The sequence below is a fragment of the Epargyreus clarus genome, unplaced genomic scaffold (genome assembly GCF_041222505.1).
Source record: "Epargyreus clarus isolate Ecla_fem2 unplaced genomic scaffold, WU_Ecla_fem_2.2 ptg000018l, whole genome shotgun sequence".
NCBI classification, from domain to species: Eukaryota; Metazoa; Arthropoda; class Insecta; order Lepidoptera; family Hesperiidae; genus Epargyreus; species Epargyreus clarus.
The window spans coordinates 11,881,477-11,905,518 of NW_027332226.1; the positions used below are offsets into that span (position 1 = coordinate 11,881,477).

Sequence of the window (24,042 nt, forward strand, 5' to 3'; positions counted from 1 at the left end):
CCGTTCATAGATTTATTATGAGAATGTATCTAGTCCCTATAATAGTAAATGTCTTCATGATATGCATGTTCACTTTATAATTATTACCTGTACCTGACAGGTTAACCATTATTCTATATCATCACTTAACCGCAAACTGAATAATCTGTATTTGATGACATTATGTATGCTTTCTGGCATCAAGCAACAAGTTAGTGAAATATGCGGCATTCGAAGCAAAAACTGTCATCGAATCAAAGACTGATTTGATTCAAACCGAAATCACAACCCGGCGGCCCAGTTATTTGAACATGATTACCGTGTGCATGAATCTCTGTCTCTTCTCATCAATACTACAGGATGTGATTCTCAGATTAAATTCAGGAATTTTGTCTTTTTACGGATTTATTCATCAACCATAGTCAAAAATTAAAACTTTGGATACAATACATTTACCTGGGATTGTCATAGTCATGGATCATTCACATAGAAATATCCTGACAAACCAGTAATAGAAACCATTCTTGGAAGAAAATGTTATTAGTGCCAAGGAAAATGCCAACGGTATTGTATGGGATTTCTCAATATTTTATTTTCTGAACATAATATATTATCAATCTATAGAGACTCGTACCATAAGTCATGTAATCTTATGGAACCTTTCCCTGTACATTTTGATACTTATCAAAATTAGGAAGACATTTTCCTCCATGGTTACTTTGACCGGATATTGTTGGGCTGACGAGAAATAAATACGTGGATAATGTTTTTATATCCATGTGTTTGGCACGGGTCGTTCACCACAATTGGGAAGCCCGGCAGCATACTCCACCACGCTGCTGTATACGGAGCAGTCAAGGTTGTATGGGTTAAGGGTAACCCATGCCATACGAATATCAACTCCCTATAAGGCTTTTGACAAAGTGTGAGGACATACCGACTGCGATCCAATGATAGAAGAAGGAAGACGTGCTCCTAAAGTACGCATTCATGTATGATATTTACTCACTCATTCAACTTACTCGATACTTTATTTTGGACATTAGTAACGATCTTAGTTGAAGACCTCACTATTGGACATACAACATTACATATAATGTCTTAAATATTATTTCTAATACCTCCCCCAGCCTGCTGAATGTTTAGAATCCATATTTTCGTTTCCCCACTTTTTAGTTTATTAACTAATTGTTTATTTATTATTTGTTGCAGTTGCTGGCATGTCAGAAGTGACAGTGGAGCTGGAAGCGCCACGTTTCGTGGTGCACGGGCATACAGCTGTTCTACGCTGCGTGCACAACGTCGACCCTGAGTCTATCGATAAGGTATTTAAATGTGGAACTAGGAAGTTAAACTGCCTTAATCAGAAATATACCTGTTTGCATTTATTACCACGGCCTTACAATGTCCTCTATCACCCCTACTTGGCACCACTTATCCTAAATCCAACGGTTTCCCGCTATATTCTGCAGGTCATTGGCCACTTGGTTCAGTAGTGACGTGCACTTTTTCCTTAACGTGGTTGTAGTGTATTTAGCGAGCTATAATTTTAAAAACAGGGTACATTTTTCAAATGGGCCTTCAGGGCTAAATCCGAATGGCTAATACTTATAGCGAAAAACTAAAACTGCATCATTCACTTTTAAAATATCATTTTCCCTAACCGAAAATCGAAGGAGATCATTTTGAAACAAAATACACAATCTACATTATTTGATACATCGGATATTGTCGCTTATAAGGATCAATTTCCGAGTGTTTTAAACGTAAATTGCGTTAAAATTCCGCTTTTAGTGATAAAAATATATGACGATAATATAATTGATGTCATCTAACCACAATTAGCTTAGTAGTTTTTGCAATAATATTTTGACATAATAATATGTACATACTCGTATGTAGGCATACGGTATCGAAATATGTAGGTACGTGTGTTATTTACATACTAAAACCCTACGATCGAAGCAGATCCGTCTATGCCATGTAGCTGTTCGATCACAGGGAATATAATCTTGTCAGATAAACGAATTAGCTTTCGGTCTAGAAGATTTCAGCTACCGGGGAATTACACTGCAGGCACAAGCTGGCTTGTAGGTAAATATGAGTAACTACGTTATGTAACGTGGTATTTTGGTGGTATAACACCTTGTTGTTCAAATCCGGAGATATCACCACCACATCAGCAGTGTTAACGCTGCTGTGTTCTGGTTTAAAGGGTGTGATGAAGAAGACATACTTCTTCGAGATGTTCTATCTTAGTCCTAAGAGGGCTTTCCATCACCGTTGTGAGCAAATATAAATTAATTTCTACGTCAAATAATTTTAGGTACCTACAATTTAAACCTGGATTTGAAATTACTGGGCTATAACTATTCGAGACTACACATATTTCAGTTTACATAAATAAAGGTTTCATACAAATACAATTTATTTAACTGAATTGAAATGGTAAAAATGCTGACCTTTTTTCTGGACTCTAGAGAACAATAGAAATTCGATGGAATTTTTAGTTTATTTATTTATGTCTGTATTCCGTTATTTTTATAAAAGTATTTGAAATAAATCTAACTCAACCTAACGTCGACTAAATTTAAATCAACCTAGTATTGTAATGAAAACAAACGAAGTCTATAAAAAAAAAATGTGAGCGGTCACGGGACGCCTGGCAGATGTGAAACATCGACATTATTTTGTAAAAGTAATATGCAGAAAATCATAATGATAAAATAAAATATTACGATTTTTTTCCAGATAACGATGACTATTTATTGAATAAACATTTATTTTCATTAAATACAAAAATTTACGAATTTATTTCAAATCGTCACTACTTAATTATCGCACAGTCGATTGCGCATGGCGACGCGTCGCCACACCGTACACACTACTGTATATATATACCATCGTATAACGTCACGGCATGCGTCGCCACGCCAGAAATCGGTTTTACGTGCGGCTATAGATGTTTCACATCAATAATAATTGTACATTTCATTTAGAGCCTTTAAGTAGGTATCAGTAAATTTAAATACCATAAAGCAAAGCGCATTCTACAAGAGAAGGAACACATAAGCGTTTTTTTCCGCCACCGCCACGGATTTATTGGCGGAAACTCACAGTTTGGCGTGGTTAAGAAACCGCCGCTGTAACATAGTAGGCTTAAAATGGAAAGCGATCGATGTAAGCACCCTCCTAAAAAATCCAGTGGAAACATCAGACAATCGCGATAGAACAGAAACAAATTGTGTAACAGAATTGGTGCGGTAAGGGACATACTCTTTTGCGAGGCATTCAGTTTAATCCACAGGGGTAGCGGCGCAACTGTAACAATTTAATTTTATCTGGGGTCGGTTTCAGATGTCCATGGGCACAATAGATTAGTAGCCACTTACCGTGAGGTGGAATGAATGCTCGTCTACTTTGATAATTAAAAAAATCCTGCCGTGATCACAGCAACTGTCATTTTGAGGTAAATGACATTTTCATATTTCTTCGCATATTGCGGTACCGCGTTCGCACGCGGAAGCGGATGAAAAACGCACTGTTTTAAGCTTTACGGAATTAAGGTTAGAAACACTAATTAATAATGCATAAAGTAACATACTCGCTAGAGAGGATTCTTATGAATAACTTTGAATATAATATTCATGTTTATGCATTAGAAATATTCAGAACATATGTTAATATCAAAAAAACTAAGTGTTGAAATAATAAGACACTATTTCGTTATTTTAAACTATCACTACGCATCATATGATACCTTAAAAAGAGGAGAGAAATTTCTTCTCTTTTCTTTCTTAGTATTTGAAGTAATTTAAAGTTCTACTATTATATCCTAAGTATAACTTGCTGAAATTTGAAATAAAATTGAAAGGAGAATGCCCATTCTTGGTACTGATTTTTCTCATGCGTCAAAATGAAAGTAATATTAAAATTATTTTTTGATTTTTTTACATAATTTGTCGATCAGAATAGTTTCTTTGAACAGGGGATTCCATTTAAGATAAAATAAGACGAAATGTTGATTGTTGTTCTTAAAAATTAAAATGGCGGAATTTTATACTTGGAATTCAATAAGATCTATTAGTGTTTTGACTAATGATTTTTCTCATGCATCAAAATGAAAGTAATATTAAAATTATTTTTTGATTTTTTTACACTAGTTTGTCGATCAGAATAGTTTCTTTGAACAAGGGGTTCCATTTAAGATAAAATAAGACGAAATGTTGATTGTTGTTCTTAAAAAATAAAATGGCGGTATTTTATACTCGGAATTCATTATTTTAGGTTTTTAGGATTATTTTAGGTTTTTTTTATCTACTACCTTTAAAAGTAAATGGAATATGTTAATCGAACTACATTATAGGTACCTACTATCAGTTAAAACCGACCATCAATCTATCGTCGGATATTTTCGATTTTGAGGTTATGTAACATTTCGGTAAATAACTTCAGAACCCGGGTGCTGATCTAAAAAATAATTATTGGTGGTAGTATTCGGTTAATTATACATCGTCCACAACAAGTTTCAATTTGATGCAACTCTGGACGGCGGTCCATACTTTCATGGGCATTGTCCTTTCTCAATAATATTAGAAAATTTAAAAATTGCAAAGTTTGCCAAGCCTGAAAAACCGTGCTTTTTACCTACATGTACATCGATATGTTCCCACGGGTTTTTAAAGTTTTGATAGAATTGTTTGCGTACAATTGTAAGCTGTAGAATGGATGCTTTATATATCTTCAGCAATTCAGTATTGTGAGTGTATCACTCTTTTGTTTCGATATTGGAACTTAAATGAATGAAATCCTTCAAACGACTATCCAATGTATTGATTTGATTGAAGTACCGTATTATTATCGGCACGTATCACGCGATAGACACTAATAACTCCTCCGTATGAAAAGTAAATGGATCTTCACTATAAAGTTTTAAAAGTTCCAATCAAAATAAAGTGGTTCCAATATGAAGACGGGGCACGGTGGTCTAATTATTGTGTATACGAAAAATAATTCTCATGGATATATTTTTAATGTATTGGTATGGATGTGAATGTAGTTTGCAATTACGATCAACCATTGGCAACTGTCGGCACTGTACCCATACCATGAGTTTTCAAAACATCCCACAATTGCACGACTCATGATGCGAAGCATCAGAGAGTGCTTTACGATCGAAAATTTTTTTTCGCTTCATTTTGGCGGCTATTTTTATTATTATAGCCTTGATAGTTCACGGAATCAAGATATTTTGCATACTATTGTCGAGATAATTTAATGGAGATTAATTATTCCAAAAAAAAAATTATTCCATACTTTTTAAAAATTGATTTACTGCAATAGAATTGTAAAAAAACACCAAAATAGGTCAAAAAAATTTCCTGTCCGTCATGTGTGAAACCTGAAAACACTGTAACTTGTGAAAAAATCCATCATTTGAGTTAAAAAAAAATTTAAAAAATTCTAATCGACGATTGTAGGTCACTGAATGCGAATGATTAATTAATTCAGTGTCGTTTAATTGCAATTAATAAAAAACGAAAACTACAAGACTGTATATCTATAGATATTATGTACATTTATTCCACCAGGGGCGCTTGTGCAGTACCTTCTTCCTACTACAGCTGTTTTTTCGGCAATTAATTTTGAACGACTTAACTTGTTTTTTTTTTTTATATATATTTCATAATTAAATGAGCATTATGAGTCGTGCACTTTTGGATTTTCCAAACTTTTTTACATTACGTTTACTCAATCCATTATTCTGTTCCGTTTGCTTCAGTAGACTGAGTAAAAGTAACAATAAGTAAATGCTCAAGTCTTTTTGTCTACCTCACATGTTCGCAAAAAAGAGAGGCAAAACATAAAGCACCATTTGTCAATTAAGACATTTAATGTTACGTTACTGACACAATAGTTCTGATACAATCCGCTAGGGGTGCTGATTGGAAATTGTATGGGCAAATACGTAAACAATTACCAAAACAGTCATATTTGTCAAAACGTAAAAACTCATGGTAAGGGTACAGACCCTAAAAAGAAAGAAACTGCCTCTCTCCGCCTACTCTCTGTAACTAATATTGCAACTTTACTATTTTAACGTAATATATTTTAACAGTATATTTTAGATGTCATGTTTTTTTTTTCTATGTAAAAAGGGATTTTTTCCATTTTACCTCTTATTATTCCCTTATAATGTCATCTACTATTCAATATAAAATAGTTTTTTGTATTATTTAACAATGTATATCGTTGACAAGTATACACTTTAGAGATCGTTTGGTCATCACTACTTTTTTCTATCTTTAACAATATTTACGTGTGTTTCAACCAAAACGTTTCATATTCTATCATGCAGTACATTACATATTAAACATAGGTATGTGATATTAATATTCTTCACGCGTATAAAAATAAGAAATATTTCCAGGTGGTGTTCTTCAAGAACGGCCAACGTATCATGAAGTACGTGCGGGGAAGGGACCCGCCCTTCGAGCTCTTTAACATAAGCGGCGCTACCATCAACGTGAGTACAACACTTCCCTATTTACACTGTCTGGAAAATGTATGTGGATGTATGAATGACTTGAGCTCACACACATTGTGAAGATGTATGTGGATGTTTGTGTGACTGTATGTATGTAGAATCTTGGATAACATTGTGTAAAGATACACCTGAAGCTGAATATGGAATTGTATGCCCAAGTCATAGTATTTGTACAATTTCCTAAGAAATACGTCAGATATTACGGCTATAAGATGAAATATTGTAAAAAAATATTTTTTGACGTAAATGGTAGGGTGGATTAATAAAGAAAGCGTTAAACATTTTCTCAATTGTTAAACTTACACTTAAAATAATTATTGAGTTGCGTGTACCAATGACACATAACACACATACAGACACGAATATACACTTACATAAATATAGAAAACCCAAAATAAAAATGTAAAATCACAATTTAGATGACCACCAGCACTATCAGTACTCCGCATATGTATGTAGAGTAAAGCAGGTGTATTCCCCATACACCTGCTTTATCAGTATTACCATTAGTTTCTAGCCTAAAATAATATGTAAATTCAAAAAAATGTCTAATGTCTAAATACTCGTATTTAACTTTAAAATGTTTTTAACCCGCATATTAATAAATACCACTTCCCCAAATATAGTGGAATTACGTTTGACTAGAAGTTCAGAAAGTAGGTTTATAGGGTACAACATCCATTCGACCAATACAAATTAATTGTCCGAGTATTATCTGCGGATCAATAGGTATTCAAGCCTATTCATCCATTTCAATGCAATCACAATAGGCATAATCCATTTAGTTACAAGGTCCCATATCGGCGTCCCCTAGTGGATTTAGCAATGACAATAATTATTCACATATGGAATCTATTAAAAGCAGAAATTAGGTACATTTAAGAAATTTTAGTAGCAATTACTTGTGATGAGTTTCGAGTGATCGTGTCATGTCGGCTACGGTCGTTGACTGTCGTCGCCGCTTGTCAGTGATCGTCGGCAGTCGTCAGTCCTCTTGTTCCTACTTGCTTACTGTCGCTTGTGTGTGTTGCTAGTGTATCTTCCTTACCACAACTTCAAACCATGAGGTCTTCTATAAACTCTTTAACGTAGTTTACCGTAACTTTTACAAAAATCATTTTTCTTTCTGACGGGTTTAAAACCATACAGAGAAAAATATAGCTAATATTATAATTATTGATATCGTTCATTATTCGTAAAGTCCGTGCAAATCAAACTTCCGGATGTAACCTGGAGTACGAAGCCCGAAGCTCTATACAAAGATAAGGTGCGTAAAGAACGAAGTATACCAAGAAAATAGCAGTGTTTAATACTATTATCGGACTAGGCAGAATATTGGCGGATAGACCTTTGCCCAAGAGTGAGACAGCGATGAGTGACAAAATAAAAACATCTTTGTTATAGCAAACTTACTACCCAAAATTCCTACTACAATGTAACTGTCCTCATGAATCCATACAGCCAAAGTAACGGGGTTCTACCCTTAAATATAGCTCAAATACCGTGTAAATATCGACCTTTTTGCTTCTTACCCTACTTCCTTACCTTATCCGCACCCTCATCACAGCCGCAGGTGTTCGAAAATGTGAAATAATGGGGATTTAGGAACACACACTAATGCGTTTATTAAGGACAAAAACACCGTAATATTTCATCGCTTCGAAAGATTAGGGATATGATATTGTTATATATTTATTTATAATTGATGGGATTGTCGATATCCTATATCCCCTATCTAATTTCAACTTTCCAAGTTAAAATACAGTTTGTTTTCGAGGTGAGAAAGGGTGTATCGTAAATCCATCATTAGTTAAGACCCTTACAATAATCCTGTCATGGTGAACACCGTCGGACATGCAGACTTACAATTACCGATATGTCAAATTAAATATGACTTATTATTATTAACCATACGAATTTCCTTTATATTGAACTGTATTCGACAACCATGCTGGTAGTGTTGTAGATTCATGACAAACCAGTTTGATCAATGATTTGAATTTGAATGGCATGATTTGAATCCGTTCCTGTCAAGATTTCCTTTGCGCTCCTTCAAAAGTTTTTCTTGTAAGAGAAATATCCTTATCAATCTAGTTAGTCCGTTAATCTAGGTAGCTAGTCTAACTTGATGACATTTTTAATCGTCTCATTATAATATACTTTATTTATCTTATGTGGGACTGCAAATTGCTCCTCTCTGAAGTTTGCGTCCCTGGCAGCCGCTCATTAAACTGGGCTAATTTACTAGGGCTAGGTACGAAGCTAGATGGTGGAATATGCTCCAGGCTTCTACATATAGGAAAAGATGGAGATCTTTTCCTTCATCAGATCAGCGGAACGTAACAAAGGTGGCAATTGTGTAACTTTAAAAGAACACACAATCATAGATTCTTTTCGAGTTTTCAACGAAATTCAGGTAATAAAGCTGAAAATTCAATCGAATTATCTACTGGTGGAATCATCTAAAGTACTTCAACGTAATCCTCTCCCCAATATACGTCACAAAATCGAGTTACCTTTATCAAACCTCGGATAAACTCAGGAGTTACGCGGTAATGAGTTCGTCCTAAATATCTTTAGTCGGATATAAGTATTTTGGCGTCACTTGTTTTGTTATGTAGAATTTTATGTAAAGGCCGCCTGAACCACCACAAATGAACTAAGGCGGTCTTACCGAACCCGCCTTGGTTCTTCTGTGGTGGCAGAACCTCATATTTATTTTCAACGCCTGACGTAGAAAGAGGTTTTTTAAAAGTTTAATAACATGTGTATCTATGTATCTTTATGTAGCACCGTAGCTCGCAGATGGTTAGAATGAATTGCGTGTGATTTTTTTATTTGAAATCGTGTTAAATCGAGAATATCCCTAGCTATGTTTGAAGAAAACCTTATTAACCGTTTGAAGATTAACAGCTCTTTTTAAACTCATCCGTTAATCAATTTCTTCCGCAATAAATGAGTTCTACTATTATCAGGTACTCTTTCGCTTTTATTATACGGTCCCTTTGTGTTTCCACCTTTGCGACACAAAACTGCAACGTTGTAAAAATCCGTAACTAGCGTGAATTACAGGGAGTATGCGTTAGCTCCCACACTCTGAGCTCTTAAGCTAACTTCGTTCAGAAAAGACGAAAACTTACGAGCTCTATATCATCTTAACATCATTTTGTTAACAACCAATATTGAGACTCTTAAGTTTAAATTTTAAAGTATAGGTGGGAAGGTTTTTCGCCATAGTTAAGTTATAATTATTTACATTATAAGGAGTTCAATTTAAGTCCTCAAGAGTAGCAATAAATAATCATTTTCTAGTAGGAATTCTATTTTATGAAAGTGTCCTAGAGGAATCCTAAACGAATCCTAGTTTATAAGCATCCATGAGGACCACTGAAAGGCCAGTATTTGTTTCATACTTTTATTACAAAAATATTACTTATCTACTTATTCAGATTGTTTGTCTGGTAAAACTGATGTATCCAAGCAATTTATCTTAATGCGCATCTTATTATGTTAAATAGTGGTTTGTTCCAAAGTATTTTCGAGAGTGAAGCTATTTTGTTAGAAGTCTAGAAAGACGTAAGCTGTTTAGCGACTTATAAACAAAAAACAGTTCATCCAGCCATAAGTCGGGGAGTCTCGTAATCCCAAACCAATATCCGTCGCAGGATCGAGTCAGCTTTATCGAGCGTCGGATGTATTGTATGTCAGACGCGATAATGAGTTCCTCCTTAATGCCTTAGAAGCGCTGTTTAGATATTTCTCAAACGTAAGAATACTAATTATCATTTTGATATAGTGGCAATTTTTTTTTATAAAGTTGAAGAACCAAACATGTTCAAATCACCTGATAGGGTAAGGGAAGGGAAAGGAAGGGAAGGATAGGGTATGGGTAAGGCATTCATTTTGATATAAGCTGTCTTTTGTACTGTATTTCTATAATGTTTGCTATTATTATTTTTCCGTGTAAGCAAACATGTAAAATAAATATGATAGTAATATATAAAGGAGAGGTTCTGCCTGAAGTAGATGACAAATGCGTTGCCACTTTTGTGAACTAACATAATCGTTTTACATATGTAAGTCAGCAGGCATCTACACCCTTCTTTTCACTGTCTTATATATTTACACGGTCTTATATATAGTTAAGGTTTAATTAAGAAATTGCATGCCCACAGGGTAACTACAGAGAAATGTTAAACCGTTCAAAAACCTTGTAAACACCTGTATTATGCAATAAATACTGATTACTGATTACTGCTTCACGTTAGAAATAGGTGTGATTGTGGTACTTCCCCGACCGAATTAACCAGAGATTCGAGAATATGATTTTTTCGTTGATAGTAGGATAGATAATTATGCCTGGGACAAAAATGTTAATTAATGCAATGTAAGCATTAACTAGCACAAGACTTAATACGTAGTAGTTAAGGCCTTAGGCGGAGGCCTATTTCAGCCAAATCCAGTAAGGAACAAATCCGAATTACGAAAAGTATTTTTTTGCTTTATAAGAACTACCGTTGGCCTCAAACTTGCTCATAGAATTTCCAAGAATCGTTATTATAGAACAAAGAAGCTCTCTTGGCCTAATAATTATTTTTAGTGGTATAAAATCCAATCTTTTAACATTTAACGTAATTAATTGAGTTTAGTTAGCAATGTTAGCCGATTTTATCTTTATATAATTTAAATCATTATTTCAATAATTTTAAGTAGATACTTTCCCTTACTATTTATACAATTTAAATCATTACTTGAATAGTGTTAAGAAGATACTTTCCCTTGGGTCTCTCTCGGTATTTTTCTTTTCATTTCCTCATCTGTACCGTCAAAATTAGATAGTTCTCAAGTGTTTTAGTAATTATAGGAACACTAAACTATTATTTATTTATTAAAATTAAATTATTTATTATAGAAATCCGCCGAGTTTCTGGTCGGATCTTCTTAGTTGTTTCGATCCGATAATAATAGTATAAGAAACATATTGTAATTAATAAATCTTAAGTGCCTGCGTAGGCCTATCTATACTTATAATAAATCTGTAGAGAGGTCAATTCTGTACATGAAACATATTTCCAAAATAACTATCAGGGGGTGATTAGGGATCGATACTGATGCCAAAAATGGAATCAGTAAAGTTTTTGTCTGTCTGTTTGTCTGTATGTATAACCGCTATAGAAACAAAAACTACTCGACGGATTTTAACGAAACTTGTTGCAATTATTTTTCATACACCTGAACTGGTTATAGTATACTTTTAATTACGCTACAATCAGTAGGAGCAGAGCAGTGAAGGGAAATATTGGGGAAACGGGAGAAGTTACTCCATTTTTTAAGCTTCCGTCGCGTGAGCAACCTAAATGGTTAAAGCTACACAGAAATCATGTATGACGGAAATGTTCTCCTTAAAATTATATAAAACTTATCCCACGACAGCATATCTCTATCTTTTATGGTTGACTCACAATAACACGTGTAACTCCCGATAGCTTAGCAGTTCAAAGCTTTCTGATTATATTTGTCTACTCCTACGTTTATAACACTCTCAGTCATCCCTAATTAAAAAAGTTAACAGTATTAACTATTCCATACAAAATAATCATAGAAATCATACCCCTGAGTGATAAGGGTTGTTCACCCTTAACATTTTTTTATTTATATGGCAACACAACGTTTGCCGGGTCAGCTAGTATAAAATAATTTTAATTTAATTTCAAATAAAACTTGTTTGATAATATGTAGAATAAGTAGGTACTTACTGGTATAAGCTTCGCCACATAGGTGGGTACTCTACTTATGTATATAGAGATGCTTGTAATAAAAAATGTAACATAAAAGAAGAAAGAGAAATTAATAAATGATAAGCACATAAAAGTTTCGAAACACAAATCTCAAAACCGACGCGTAACTCAAAGAAAATCCATTTTCTTTGTAAAGAAAGTTCGCATTAAGTAACGCTTTGTGCATCGTTGATGTGCTTTGAAAGTTTGTACAGCTTTAATGCAAAGAGTATTATTACCTAAACATATTTCGCAGTATCAAAATAATTGCTTAAGAAAATATTGTGTTAAAATAATTTTATTCGGTTTTATTTTTCCTTATTCGCACTCCATTTTTTATGAGGAATTTAGATAATACTGGTTGTATAAAAACATTATTTAATATGGTAAGATGGATGGTTCCTTTGTAAATTAAATGAATTTAAGGAATATTACACTTGCTAACAAATTTCGAAATAGGTTTTAAATAAACTGAATAATAAAATAATCGGAATTTTTAACAGATCAAAAAAGGAGGAAAATTCATTTTAACTGTTTGTTTCGGTAATAGAATATCCGCACAAACACTATTTTGATTATATTTAGGCTGTAATTAGCAACTCTTTATTAGGTATTATTGTCACCGCCATTTCGTTTTCTGATTTATACCTATATATGTTTATAAATTGCTGTTCTGTGCCGTTTTCAAGTTGCAAATGATAACATGAAACATATATATTTAGTCCTAGGGTTACATTAGAGATTAAGTTCAAGAAGGATTTATATTCATAGATTTTGTGGTAACAGGCCACGAGCTGTGATACCCATTTATCATGAAGTAGACCTCATTCACAAGAAAAACGAAAAACTTATCCAGTTGTGCCTCAGACCATATTACGAATTCACATTTGCCATTTTCCTTCTATTTTTAGATATGCCTCATTCATACAAGATGGACTTACAAAAGTGGAGTAATAATAGGCTTTCTGCGTTTCATTAGTGTATCGTAAAAGCCACCACCAGAATAAAAAGTTATGATTTTTGAATATTTTATGAGACAAACTATGAGAAAAAATAGAGATAGAGGCTTAGTAAAGTCCACATTAAAGTATTTATGCCTATTGTACGTATTTGGATGAACGTGTATAAGGAGGGTTAGGATTCCTAAGGAGGTCAACAATATTTTCTTCATGGCTGATGACTGAATCCTGATGAACGTTATCAAGAACTAATTAAGACTGACAATGACACTGACAAGAAATTGACGGCAATTTTTTTTTCGAGACATAGTTCTTCGAGACATAGTTCTTAATTAGTGTTTTTATAAAACTAGCACACAGAACGAGGTCTAATTTGGAAAAGCGCTACATAACGCCTTAATTCCTAGAAGCCAGACAGTACCTACTTTCACACAAGCTAAAGAAATGTAAACTTTCCTATGATTAAGAATACATTTTATATTTAGGTTCGAAAATTGACGTACTATGTACTAGGAATAGTTTCCATAGACTAAATATTGAGTAGATTCCATTGAATATATGAACAAACACACACCAATACAAAAACCTTTCCAAACACACGCTCACCTTCACACAATCTATATCAATACAGCAAGACAAATGAACATTTTATTCGACGTATAAAAATTTTATTCGTTCTTTCTAGCTAATAAAATTGTCGCCGACTTCGATAACTCTGGAGAAGATGGATTTCATGGCGTCAGGGACGTATGCCTGCGAGATCGCGCTGGAGACGCCTTTGTACTCGAAGGTGTCGAAAATTCACGAATTGAGTGTCATTGGTGAGTCGCATTATTATGTTGTTTCATGAAATTTAAGGGGAACATAAGCAAAAAGTCAATTTCGAACATAAACATTTTCTTAATCCCAAGTAGCATTGAAGTCTTATTTGACGACCCGCGTCTTAGATCAGTCACCATACCTGTCTCACGCGCAGAGGGTTCCGGGTTTGATCCCCGGCCAGACATCTACCGAACAATGAAACATTTGTGTTCTGGGTCTGGGTGTTTATGTATTCGTCTTTGTGTGTGTCCATGGCACCCACACACACACACACACACATCAGGTAATCCTAGTGTGGGGCTGTAAGTATAGAAAGCGTGATTGTGATGTTGAAGACATTCTAAATGCCGGTTGACATAAAAATATGTGTTTGATTCATCAAGTAAATCTATTATATTAATAAGGGGTTTATTAATATAATTGATTTTTTTTTATGTTTTCCTATGATTCAATCGTAATTGGAGAATTTCTGCCTACTAGAAATTGTAAAATTTCGATTATAGATGCACGAAAATTTGATAAATTGATTAAATTCGATTAATTGATAAATTGATTTTGTCAATAAAGCGCGTTAGTACTTAGGAGCAGGAACGCATCTGCGATCGATTTCGGGAGGAACTCCTGATTTATTAGAAGTTGGTTAGAGATTAAAGATATCCACTAGTTTATCAATAACCATAAAGTATGCAGCCCATTATTGATTAATAATATAAATAAAAAATGTAATAATTTAAATTTAATAATTTAAATAAATACACAAAAATTGTAAAATTTGTAAATTGCACAGATGTAATGAGCATGGAATAAAAGGCTTTTTATTTTTATTTATTATTATGCAGGCCATAGTTGTTTACTACTTGAACCTTATAAAAAAGTACAAATAAAGTCTCGCGCAGTTGAAAATTGAAACTACGCTACGAGTATTAAGCCGCGACACATCAATAAATCCAACGTTGTTTTACTGCATCTGACTACATCGTATGTGTTGTAAAATATTTAAATATTACCCCACCGCGTCCAACGCACGACGCGAGGTGTATTTCACCCCTTTGAAGACTGTGTAAGTTTGAAAACAGCTATTTTGGAGGAGAAATACGAAAAGCGTCTACACTTTATCACACTATTCTAGTATACACAAATGTTAGTTAAATATAAGTTACGTTGTATTATGACGCTGTAAGTAATAGTAAAATTGACTAGTTTTAGTCGAATATATGCAGTAGTAGTTTTGTATATTATGCATTAAGGAATAACTAATTGAAAAGTGCTACAGAAATCGTTTTAAAATAATAACATTTTAGTTAAGAAATTTAGTAACTGCTTCATATATTTTCGTGCTTACATCACATTTTATTCCTATATCCAGCTCCTGAAATACAATGTTTGATCAAAAACTTTCGTTGAAAGGTTAAGTGTCACTACGAGTACCATTGTCGCAAATTCACATTACGATAGTTTATTTTCACACCAATCTCCAGTTACGTTGAACAGAACACGTTTCGTCTAAAATATATAAAACATGTGACTTCTAGGGAGTACAATTCGTCAAAATTAGACACTATAGAGCTACAAAAACGTGACTCAGACGTAATAGTGTAACATTGATGTTTTATTTCTTATTGTTATTCTTGCAGTGCGCCAAAAACACCGTCCAAAGATAAAGATAAAACACAAAAAGCTGTCGTCCACGGACGTGCTGGAAGCGACGTGTCAGAGCGCGGCCGCGCACCCCGCGCCGCATCTCACGTGGCTCATAAATAATGTAAAGGTGAGTCTAACTTGTTACACTACCAACTAACGGGTAAGTCTGCGAGAATAAGTTGGGAGAACTTAAAATTCAGCTTTAAAATATTGTAACTGACAATTTTTATGTGCAATCGTTAGCCTGTGTTAAAAATGACAATTTCTCAACCCCAATTACAATAATATTGAATTTTACTACATTTTTGTATTGGTTAAATACACGCAATTGAAGTAATATGACAGTGCCTCTGCATACTGAATAAAAAGTATAAACGGCCAAAGATAAAGATAAAACACAAAAAGCTGTCGTCCACGGACGTGCTGGAAGCGACGTGTCAGAGCGCGGCCGCGCACCCCGCGCCGCATCTCACGTGGCTCATAAATAATGTAAAGGTGAGTCTAACTTGTTACACTACGAAATAGGTAATAGGTGAGCTCGCTAAAATAAGTTGAAAACCTTTAAAATTGATCTTTCAAATATTGTGACTGACAATTTGTATGTGCAACCGTTGTTCTGTACAAGAAATAACAATTTCTCAATATCAATTGCAATAATATTGAAATTTAAGTATTTTTATGGTTTAAATGACACATACTAGAAGTATAACAGTAGTGGCAACTATATATACCCACTTAAAAAAATATTAGAGGCCAAAGATAAAGATAAAACATAAAAAGCTGTCGTCCACGGACGTGCTGGAAGTGACGTGGCAGAGCGCGGCCGCGCTCCCCGCGCTGCATCTCACGTGGCTCATAAATAATGTAAAAGTGAGTCTAACTTGTTCGGCTGCTAACGGACAGGTGAGTCTTCAAAAATAACATGGATAAAAAATAAGGACTCAAATATTTCTTACTCTCAATTAAACTGATCACATTAGAAAGGAGTTTACGAAAAATGCCAACATTTATTTTAGGTCAGTAAAACGCAATAGGACTTAACAGTAGTGAACATACATCTCTAAACACTTTTACAACTAGCAATTACTATAAAAACAAAATCTGACTGCTTCAAATTATAGCTCCCACAATTTAGACGAATCCAACGCCACTTCAAATATTAAAATCCGCTAAGACGTTTGGGCTGTATAGCATACCTAAGAATGAGATACATACAATCGAAAAACATTACTCTCCGCAGTAAAAATATCAATGTAAAAAGATAAAGATAAAACACAAAGCTGTCCTCCACGGACGTGCTCGAAGCGACGTGTCAGAGCGCACTTCATAAATAATGAAAAGGTGAGTCCAACTTGTTACACTAACCGCCTAACAGGGCGTCTAGCCAAATGGCAAGCGTTTCCAAGTGCACAATGTAATAGTCACGTGTGTCAATAGTGGCACTAGATTGTATTTGTGTAGTGTTTGTCATGACTGTCGTTGTGGTCAGTCGAAGTTAGCTGCAATATTGGCCTCTTATTCAATTTTCTTCACGTAAAAGTAAATTTCAATTCTTCTATTATACATTACTGTTATATAATTATACATTTACAAACAAGCTTTTGGCACGACTACTAAATATATTAAGCATATTCCTAAAAGATATATAAAATCTAGCGGTAAATCTAAAAATACACATCAAGAGTAAAAAAAAATGAAACACGAAAGCTGATATCTAAGGACGCACTGAAAGTGACGTGAGGCCGTGCATCCCTTATGTTACCTCACGACCTCACGTGGCTCATAAATAATGTAACGACGAGTCCAATTTGTTACTAGCAACAAGGTAACAGTTGTGTATCTACAATAATAAGATACATGGGGTCATTTATACTCGCTACGTATAATTTTTTGAATATGTCTTCAAAAATAAAATTTGAATTTAAAAGTTTCTTTTTATTTAGAAGTAAATAAGCAGGTAGTTTTGAAGGTGGTAGAACTCTTTGTGGGTCGACTCCGGCGGCACTATCGCCACAATTATTTCTACCTCATAACAGCAGCGTTAAGAGCTGCTGTATTGTGGTTTGAAAGGTGAGGTAAGGGCGACATACTTTTCCCAGGCGTTCCAGTTTTGTCCTCAGGAGTAGCGGCGCATTTGTGACTGACCTCAGTAATTGTCCAATATGTCCCAAAACAATGATAAAATACGAAAAACTGTTGTCAAAGGATGTGGTAATAGTACGTATGGCCTCACGACCTCATATATTATGTAGACCTTAGCATGTTAACTCGTAACACTAGCGACAAGTTACAACAAAGGTTAACTTGTTTGTAAGTTTCTAAGAGTACAGTACAGTTCCTAGTAGTAGCTGTAAAACTTTTTATTAAAATATTTTTATTCAGCCTCACGCCAGCAATGGACTTATAACTTAGTTTTCACTCACACTTCTTAACTAACTATAGAAGTTTAGTTTAGCTCCCTGTAGATAGATAGAAAAGTTAAGTTAAAAGTTGACAGGCTCTAAGCATGACCAAAACAATAATATTCTAAGTTTTTTTTGTGATATTCATGTATTACATTTTCGAATAAAAAAATTAATTAATTCATTCACTTCATTTGTATCAAGAAGACTGTTTGTAAAATCGAAAGTAGGGATTATCGGTCGCAGTTCTTTTTTTCGGGCGACATACTCAAAATACTTTCACCATAAAATAAAATACTAAGTGTGCTCATGACATTTACAATCCAATTATCAAGCCTCAAATGTGCGAAGGCAAGTTCGGAACATTTTCAGTTAGAAAGTTTGAGCACCGGAAAGCCTAATACCCCTTTAATAAGACTAGTTGCTGAAATGCTGCAATTTGCGTCAAACGTCGTGTCGAGTTAGTTTGAAGGCATTGTGGTGTACCTACCACGTAAAGGTTAGCGTCTTTTGTGCAGTACCCTTACCATGAGTTTTTACGTGTTGACAAATATGACTGTTTTGGTATTTGTTTACGTATTTGTTCATACTAATTCCAACCAGCGCCCCTAGTGGATTGTGTCAGAACTTGGAATTTGTATGGGCCAATACGTAAACAAATACCAAAACAGTCATATTTGTCGAAACGTAAAAAACTTATGGTAAGGGTACAGGTATGTTAAGCGAACCCTTAAGTGCACTGAACATTCCTGTACGTTTTGCAGCATTACTATTCATACCTACCTATTTGTTCATATATACATATATACTATATATATATATACTATTCATATATACCTATTTGTTCATTAAAAGTTTTAACTTTTATTTTACTTGCTTTGTTACTTAGTATGTATGATTTATATGAGGATCTAATATTGCAACTCATTTTTATTGTATTAACTAACGATTATTTACTTTGTGTGTTACAATTTTTGCCTACAAAAAATGATCAAATATCGATTTGTTGCAAATTGTATAACATGATTATTAATAATGAGTGTTAGTAAATTGGCTATACAAGAAATTCATCTTTATTTTTATATGCAACCTGAAATTCCTGTAAGTATATTACCTCTTTACTGGTACATAAACAAATTTATCTACCTCTTGGAGTGTCGTTGGTAACGTAACGATATTTCTGCGTCTAAAAACTTTTCGCGATAAAACAACTTAGGGCAAAGTTGATATATTCAACTTTTTGTCATTCGACTTTTTAGGCTTTTTAATGAAGAAATTTCATGTTTGTTGTATTTTTACAAAAGACTTCCACGTTATTTTGCCTTATTAGCGATACTTGCTTAAAATATCTGACGTTTTATTTATTTTGAATAATTATTAGATTTTTTTGCAGTCTTTTTTTATTATTTGGGATTTGTAGAGAATGAATTTAATTTTGTTATTTTTAGATAAGTGAAATCAAATATCAATATCGCATCATATTATACTGTAATAAAACCCTAAATTTATACATCTTTTAGACTACCGCAAAATATTAAAATTGAATGTATCTATCGTCATCAAGACGAATAAAATACAAAGTGAAAATATGTAAACTGATATCAAGAAATACTCGGAAAAAGTGCTTTAAACAGAAAAAGACTTAATCGTTTTAAAATTTCTAACTAACATTTTCTCAACGCGTACTACCTCTTCCATAAAACGCGCAACTATAAACCAACTTTCATGGAAGCAAAAAGTTTATTAAAGCCATATGCCGCCGTCAAATTGATGAAAAACTCGTAAACCGGTTTATTGGTTCTTAAGTGCCTTTGCGATTTTAACGTATCGTTTCAGTCGGTTTAAAGTTACGCGTTTGTTTTATCGTGTTTTCATTCGTGTTATTTGTTTTATTATTAACACAATAAGACGTGTTTAATTATTATATTATTGTTCTATGATTTTGCGCTGGCAAAACTTTTTCGTTTGACTAAATTGGCACAAGTTCTAAACAGAATTTTCTCAGGTATTTGCCTTTTCTTCACAACTACAACACATTGTGCATTAGCATATTATTAATTTATTTTAACTGTGTTATAGCTTTTAGGAATACAAGCGATAAATACCTATTCTCGACAATAATTATGTCATTGTATAAGTACATTATTTTTAAATATTATCTAAAAATAAACCTTAATTAACTTAAGATAAAAAATATATCAAGTATAAAGTACCTACGTAATGTTTTTTTTAAATTATAATGTGTGCAAGAGCTTACTATAACAATTAAATTACATTTTTAAAAAATGCAAAACAAATTCGAACGGAGGAATATTCACTAAAAAAACCAAATATAGAAGTTTCAATTTCACTCGTCTGTCTATTTTATAAAAATATTTCATTTTTACAGCACGTACAGGCTTAACCACCTCTGGATTAGTGGATTTGTTTTATAGCTACCAAAGCTTTCGTATACAAAGCCGGAAGTTATTAAATTTTTACACCTCATTGTGAAGGCCAACGGGCTAACGTTAGCGAAATTGCATTGTTTTAATAAAGTATTCAAGTTTTTTTAGTCATAATATATAAGGAGAAAAGAATAGATAGTAGCTAATAGTTTTTTTATAGTATAGGAGTAGCAGACGAGCATCCAGTCCACGAGATGGTAAGTGGATTCTGCCGCCCTTGGACATCTGTAATCAACCCCAGGTAAGATAAGATTCCTACCTGAGTTTGGCCACAGAGGCATTGCTACCCCTGAGTACTGAGTTGGACTGCCTCGGAACCCTTAACACACCCTTCAAAGCGGATCAGCAGCGCTTGACAATGCTGTTAATAATATATTTAAAATTTAAACTGTATCCGTTACTTCTTATTGTTTGTTAGGAAACTAAGTAACTGAGTTTACGAAAGTGTAAAATTTCATTTGTAAATAATTAAGTAGGTACATAACATTAAATATTATTAAAATTTCCAAAGGATTAGCCACTTAAATTAGCAAATCAATAATAATTATGAAATAAAACTATTTGAACGCTATTCTATCCAATTGAATCAGATCTTATAACAGTTTTATTATCAAAAACCCCCTATAAATCAATTTTACACAGGGTAACGTGCATACTAAAAATAAAATTTTTAATTGAAGCCAAGGTATAAAGGTAATAGTTTGAGTGCCATTAAAATTATAACAATGGCTCGCGTTTTAATGGGTTGTTAAATGGCCACTATTTTAATATTACAATATGTACGTTTTCAAGTAGGATTTAGTGTAATAAACTAAATACAGTAGAGCCTAAAACTTTTGTCGTAAGGTAGAACGACATAATTTATTAATTGCGAAATTATTACCATGTAACAATTAGAAAATGAATAAATTATTACTTGCCAAATATTCATAATGTAACAATTATTATATTAATGCAATTAAAGCTATTTGACGATCCGCGTTGTGGTGCTATCACCAAAGTGGTCTAACGCGCAGAGGGTTTCGAGTTCGATTCCCGGCCAAACAGATATCTACCTACAGCTTTCCGTTTTGGGTTTTAGCGTTTATGTATTAATCTATATATGTGTTCATGGCGACACAGGAACTCCTAGCGACTCTAGAAATAATCGTTTTATAATTTAAGCTTATATAATGTGACAATGATAATAACATCCTTCCTAACGTCTGTTTTTCTTTCTAACCTATCCTAACCTAACCTAATAAATTTTTCTTCACCAGGTCGACGAGAAGCTAACCATCCCCCACGGCACCGTGAACGTCCACCGCTACCACCACGGCATGCCGCTGTCGCTCACCAATTCCTCGCTCCACTTCCCGCTGTCCAGCATCCAGCTCTACCCGAACCAGACGGTGGAGATCACCTGCCTCAGCACCATACCTAGTTACAAGACCGTCACTGAAGACTTCGCTGACGTCATGAATCACACTGTTACTGGTAAGTGAGATTTTTCAACCACCGATTCAATAAGAGATGTGGAGTTTAAATGAAAGACGCTATTATTGGTTGTAATAGACTGGATTTGGAAAGGAAATCCCACTGACTTTCTTACCGGATCTTCTCAGTAGAGGTAGCGTTCCGATCCGGTAGTAGTTTAAGAAAATATTGTAACTGACAATTTGTAAGTGCCGCCGTTGGCTGTATAGGCCATACATATATAATATAATAAAAAAAATTAAAAAACATAAACATTATTATACATATATAATATATATTAAAAAAGGAAAATTGTCATTCACGTCCATATATTACCAATCGGTAATAAGTTGTTCTGAAATATGATGGCAATCCGAGATATTGGCAGTGTGAAGCGGAATTAAAGGATTTTTATAAAAATGTTGACAATGAGGAGACATTGTCAACATTTTTATAAAAAATCATATGGCCGTATATTTTGTATTTTCAATTTGAACGTGTGTTTTTGTGTCTGCCTGTGGCATAAACGGATGATCCGATTTTGATTTTTTTTTTGTTGAAACGGTGGCTCGAGAGTGCTCTTAGATATTATTAACAAGAACCTAGATGTTAAATGTTTCAAAAATAAAATTTAGATTTATAGTTGGGTGATAATACCGTGTATAACTGTCTAATGTATTTTTTTATTTGCAGCAAACGTGGTTCGCCTCGAGCCTGCGCCTACGCAACTTCCTGTAAAAATAATTAGCCTAGAAAACATATCGCATCGCTTTAGCCCCAACGTCGCCCTAATCGGATTATTAATATGTGTCTCAACTAAATTATATCTCTCCAGGAATTCATCTTAAAAGATCATTTCACTTTTGGTTTTGTGTCTAAACATATTTGTATAGAACCGTTATAATTGTTTGTAATTTTATAAAATCCGTATTTTTGTGTAGCTTGTAGTGAAATAATTTCGCCATTTCTCCTTCGAAGCTGACTCAATGTCTGTAAGTTAAGAGCCAAATTCTACTGAAGAGTACATAACTTGCTGTGTTTAAGTGTACAATCAACTTTTGTATAAATATTTCTATACATATTCTAGTACATGTTTGTTCCCATGCCTATACTTTTTCCAAAATCTCAACATTATTCATCGATGAGACCAAAAATTGAGTATTTTGATACATTATCTGTCATTTAATACATTAATTTCAAACACCACCTTAAATGTCTAAAATTATATTTTAATTACTTCATGTTCACTTCTTGTACACACCCTGACAGTGACACTGCAGATTGTAAATGTGCTACGATCTTAATGAAAATGGCTCATTGCCAAGGAATGACAACTTCTCTTGATATTAATTTTGGCCTGCATGGACGCAGTACGAAATATGGGCGCTCTTCCTGTCGCGCATGTTTACATTTATATACATACACACGCGTCTCACCCACGCATATAAAAGGCGCGTTCATGTCATGCGTGTTTACGCCCACAGGCGCATCCCGCATAAACAACTCGTTCTACTCGTCTACTCGTCTTTTCGCGAGCCGTGTGTATGTGCGTATGAAACGATAAGATGCAAGTGGCATGCGTGTGTGCAAGCGTACACACGCGTGATGGGAAACGCGCCAATAATGACGTTTATTATCTACTTGTCCATCAGGTAAGCGCTAAATTTATTCGAATTAAAAAGTAAATTTAAATTTCACTTTTAAATCAAAATCTCAGATTTTTATATAAACTAACAATGAATATACGCAAAAATAAACTTTAATATATATTTTTTTTATTTTTACGAACAAATCGCAAGTGTTAGATTTTTCAAAAACGCGATTGTTTTTTTTCAGCAGCGTAATATGCTACAATCGTGTAATAAATGGGAAACCAGTGCTCAGCATTAGGACACATAATGAAAAGATTTTGTAAACAATCTCACATTCTTACAGTATAATACACCGAAAATGTAACGCAACCCGCTTTGATCTCCTATGTAAATTAACCCTTCATACTTATGTATGCGCAAT

General features: G+C 33.9%; 1 protein-coding gene across 1 annotated transcript; it reads left to right on the forward strand.

Moving 5' to 3' along the window:
• Positions 1-1,181: 1,181 nt before the first annotated feature.
• On the forward strand, positions 1,182-22,877 carry LOC140749653 (uncharacterized; the record flags this gene model as incomplete). The annotated part of the gene is made up of 6 exons (XM_073082768.1): positions 1,182-1,304; positions 6,410-6,505; positions 13,948-14,083; positions 15,719-15,852; positions 21,834-22,050; positions 22,723-22,877. Coding segments are annotated over 6 exons (861 nt in total), but the record flags the coding sequence as incomplete, so codon positions are not given.
• Between the last annotated feature and the right edge of the window lie 1,165 nt (positions 22,878-24,042).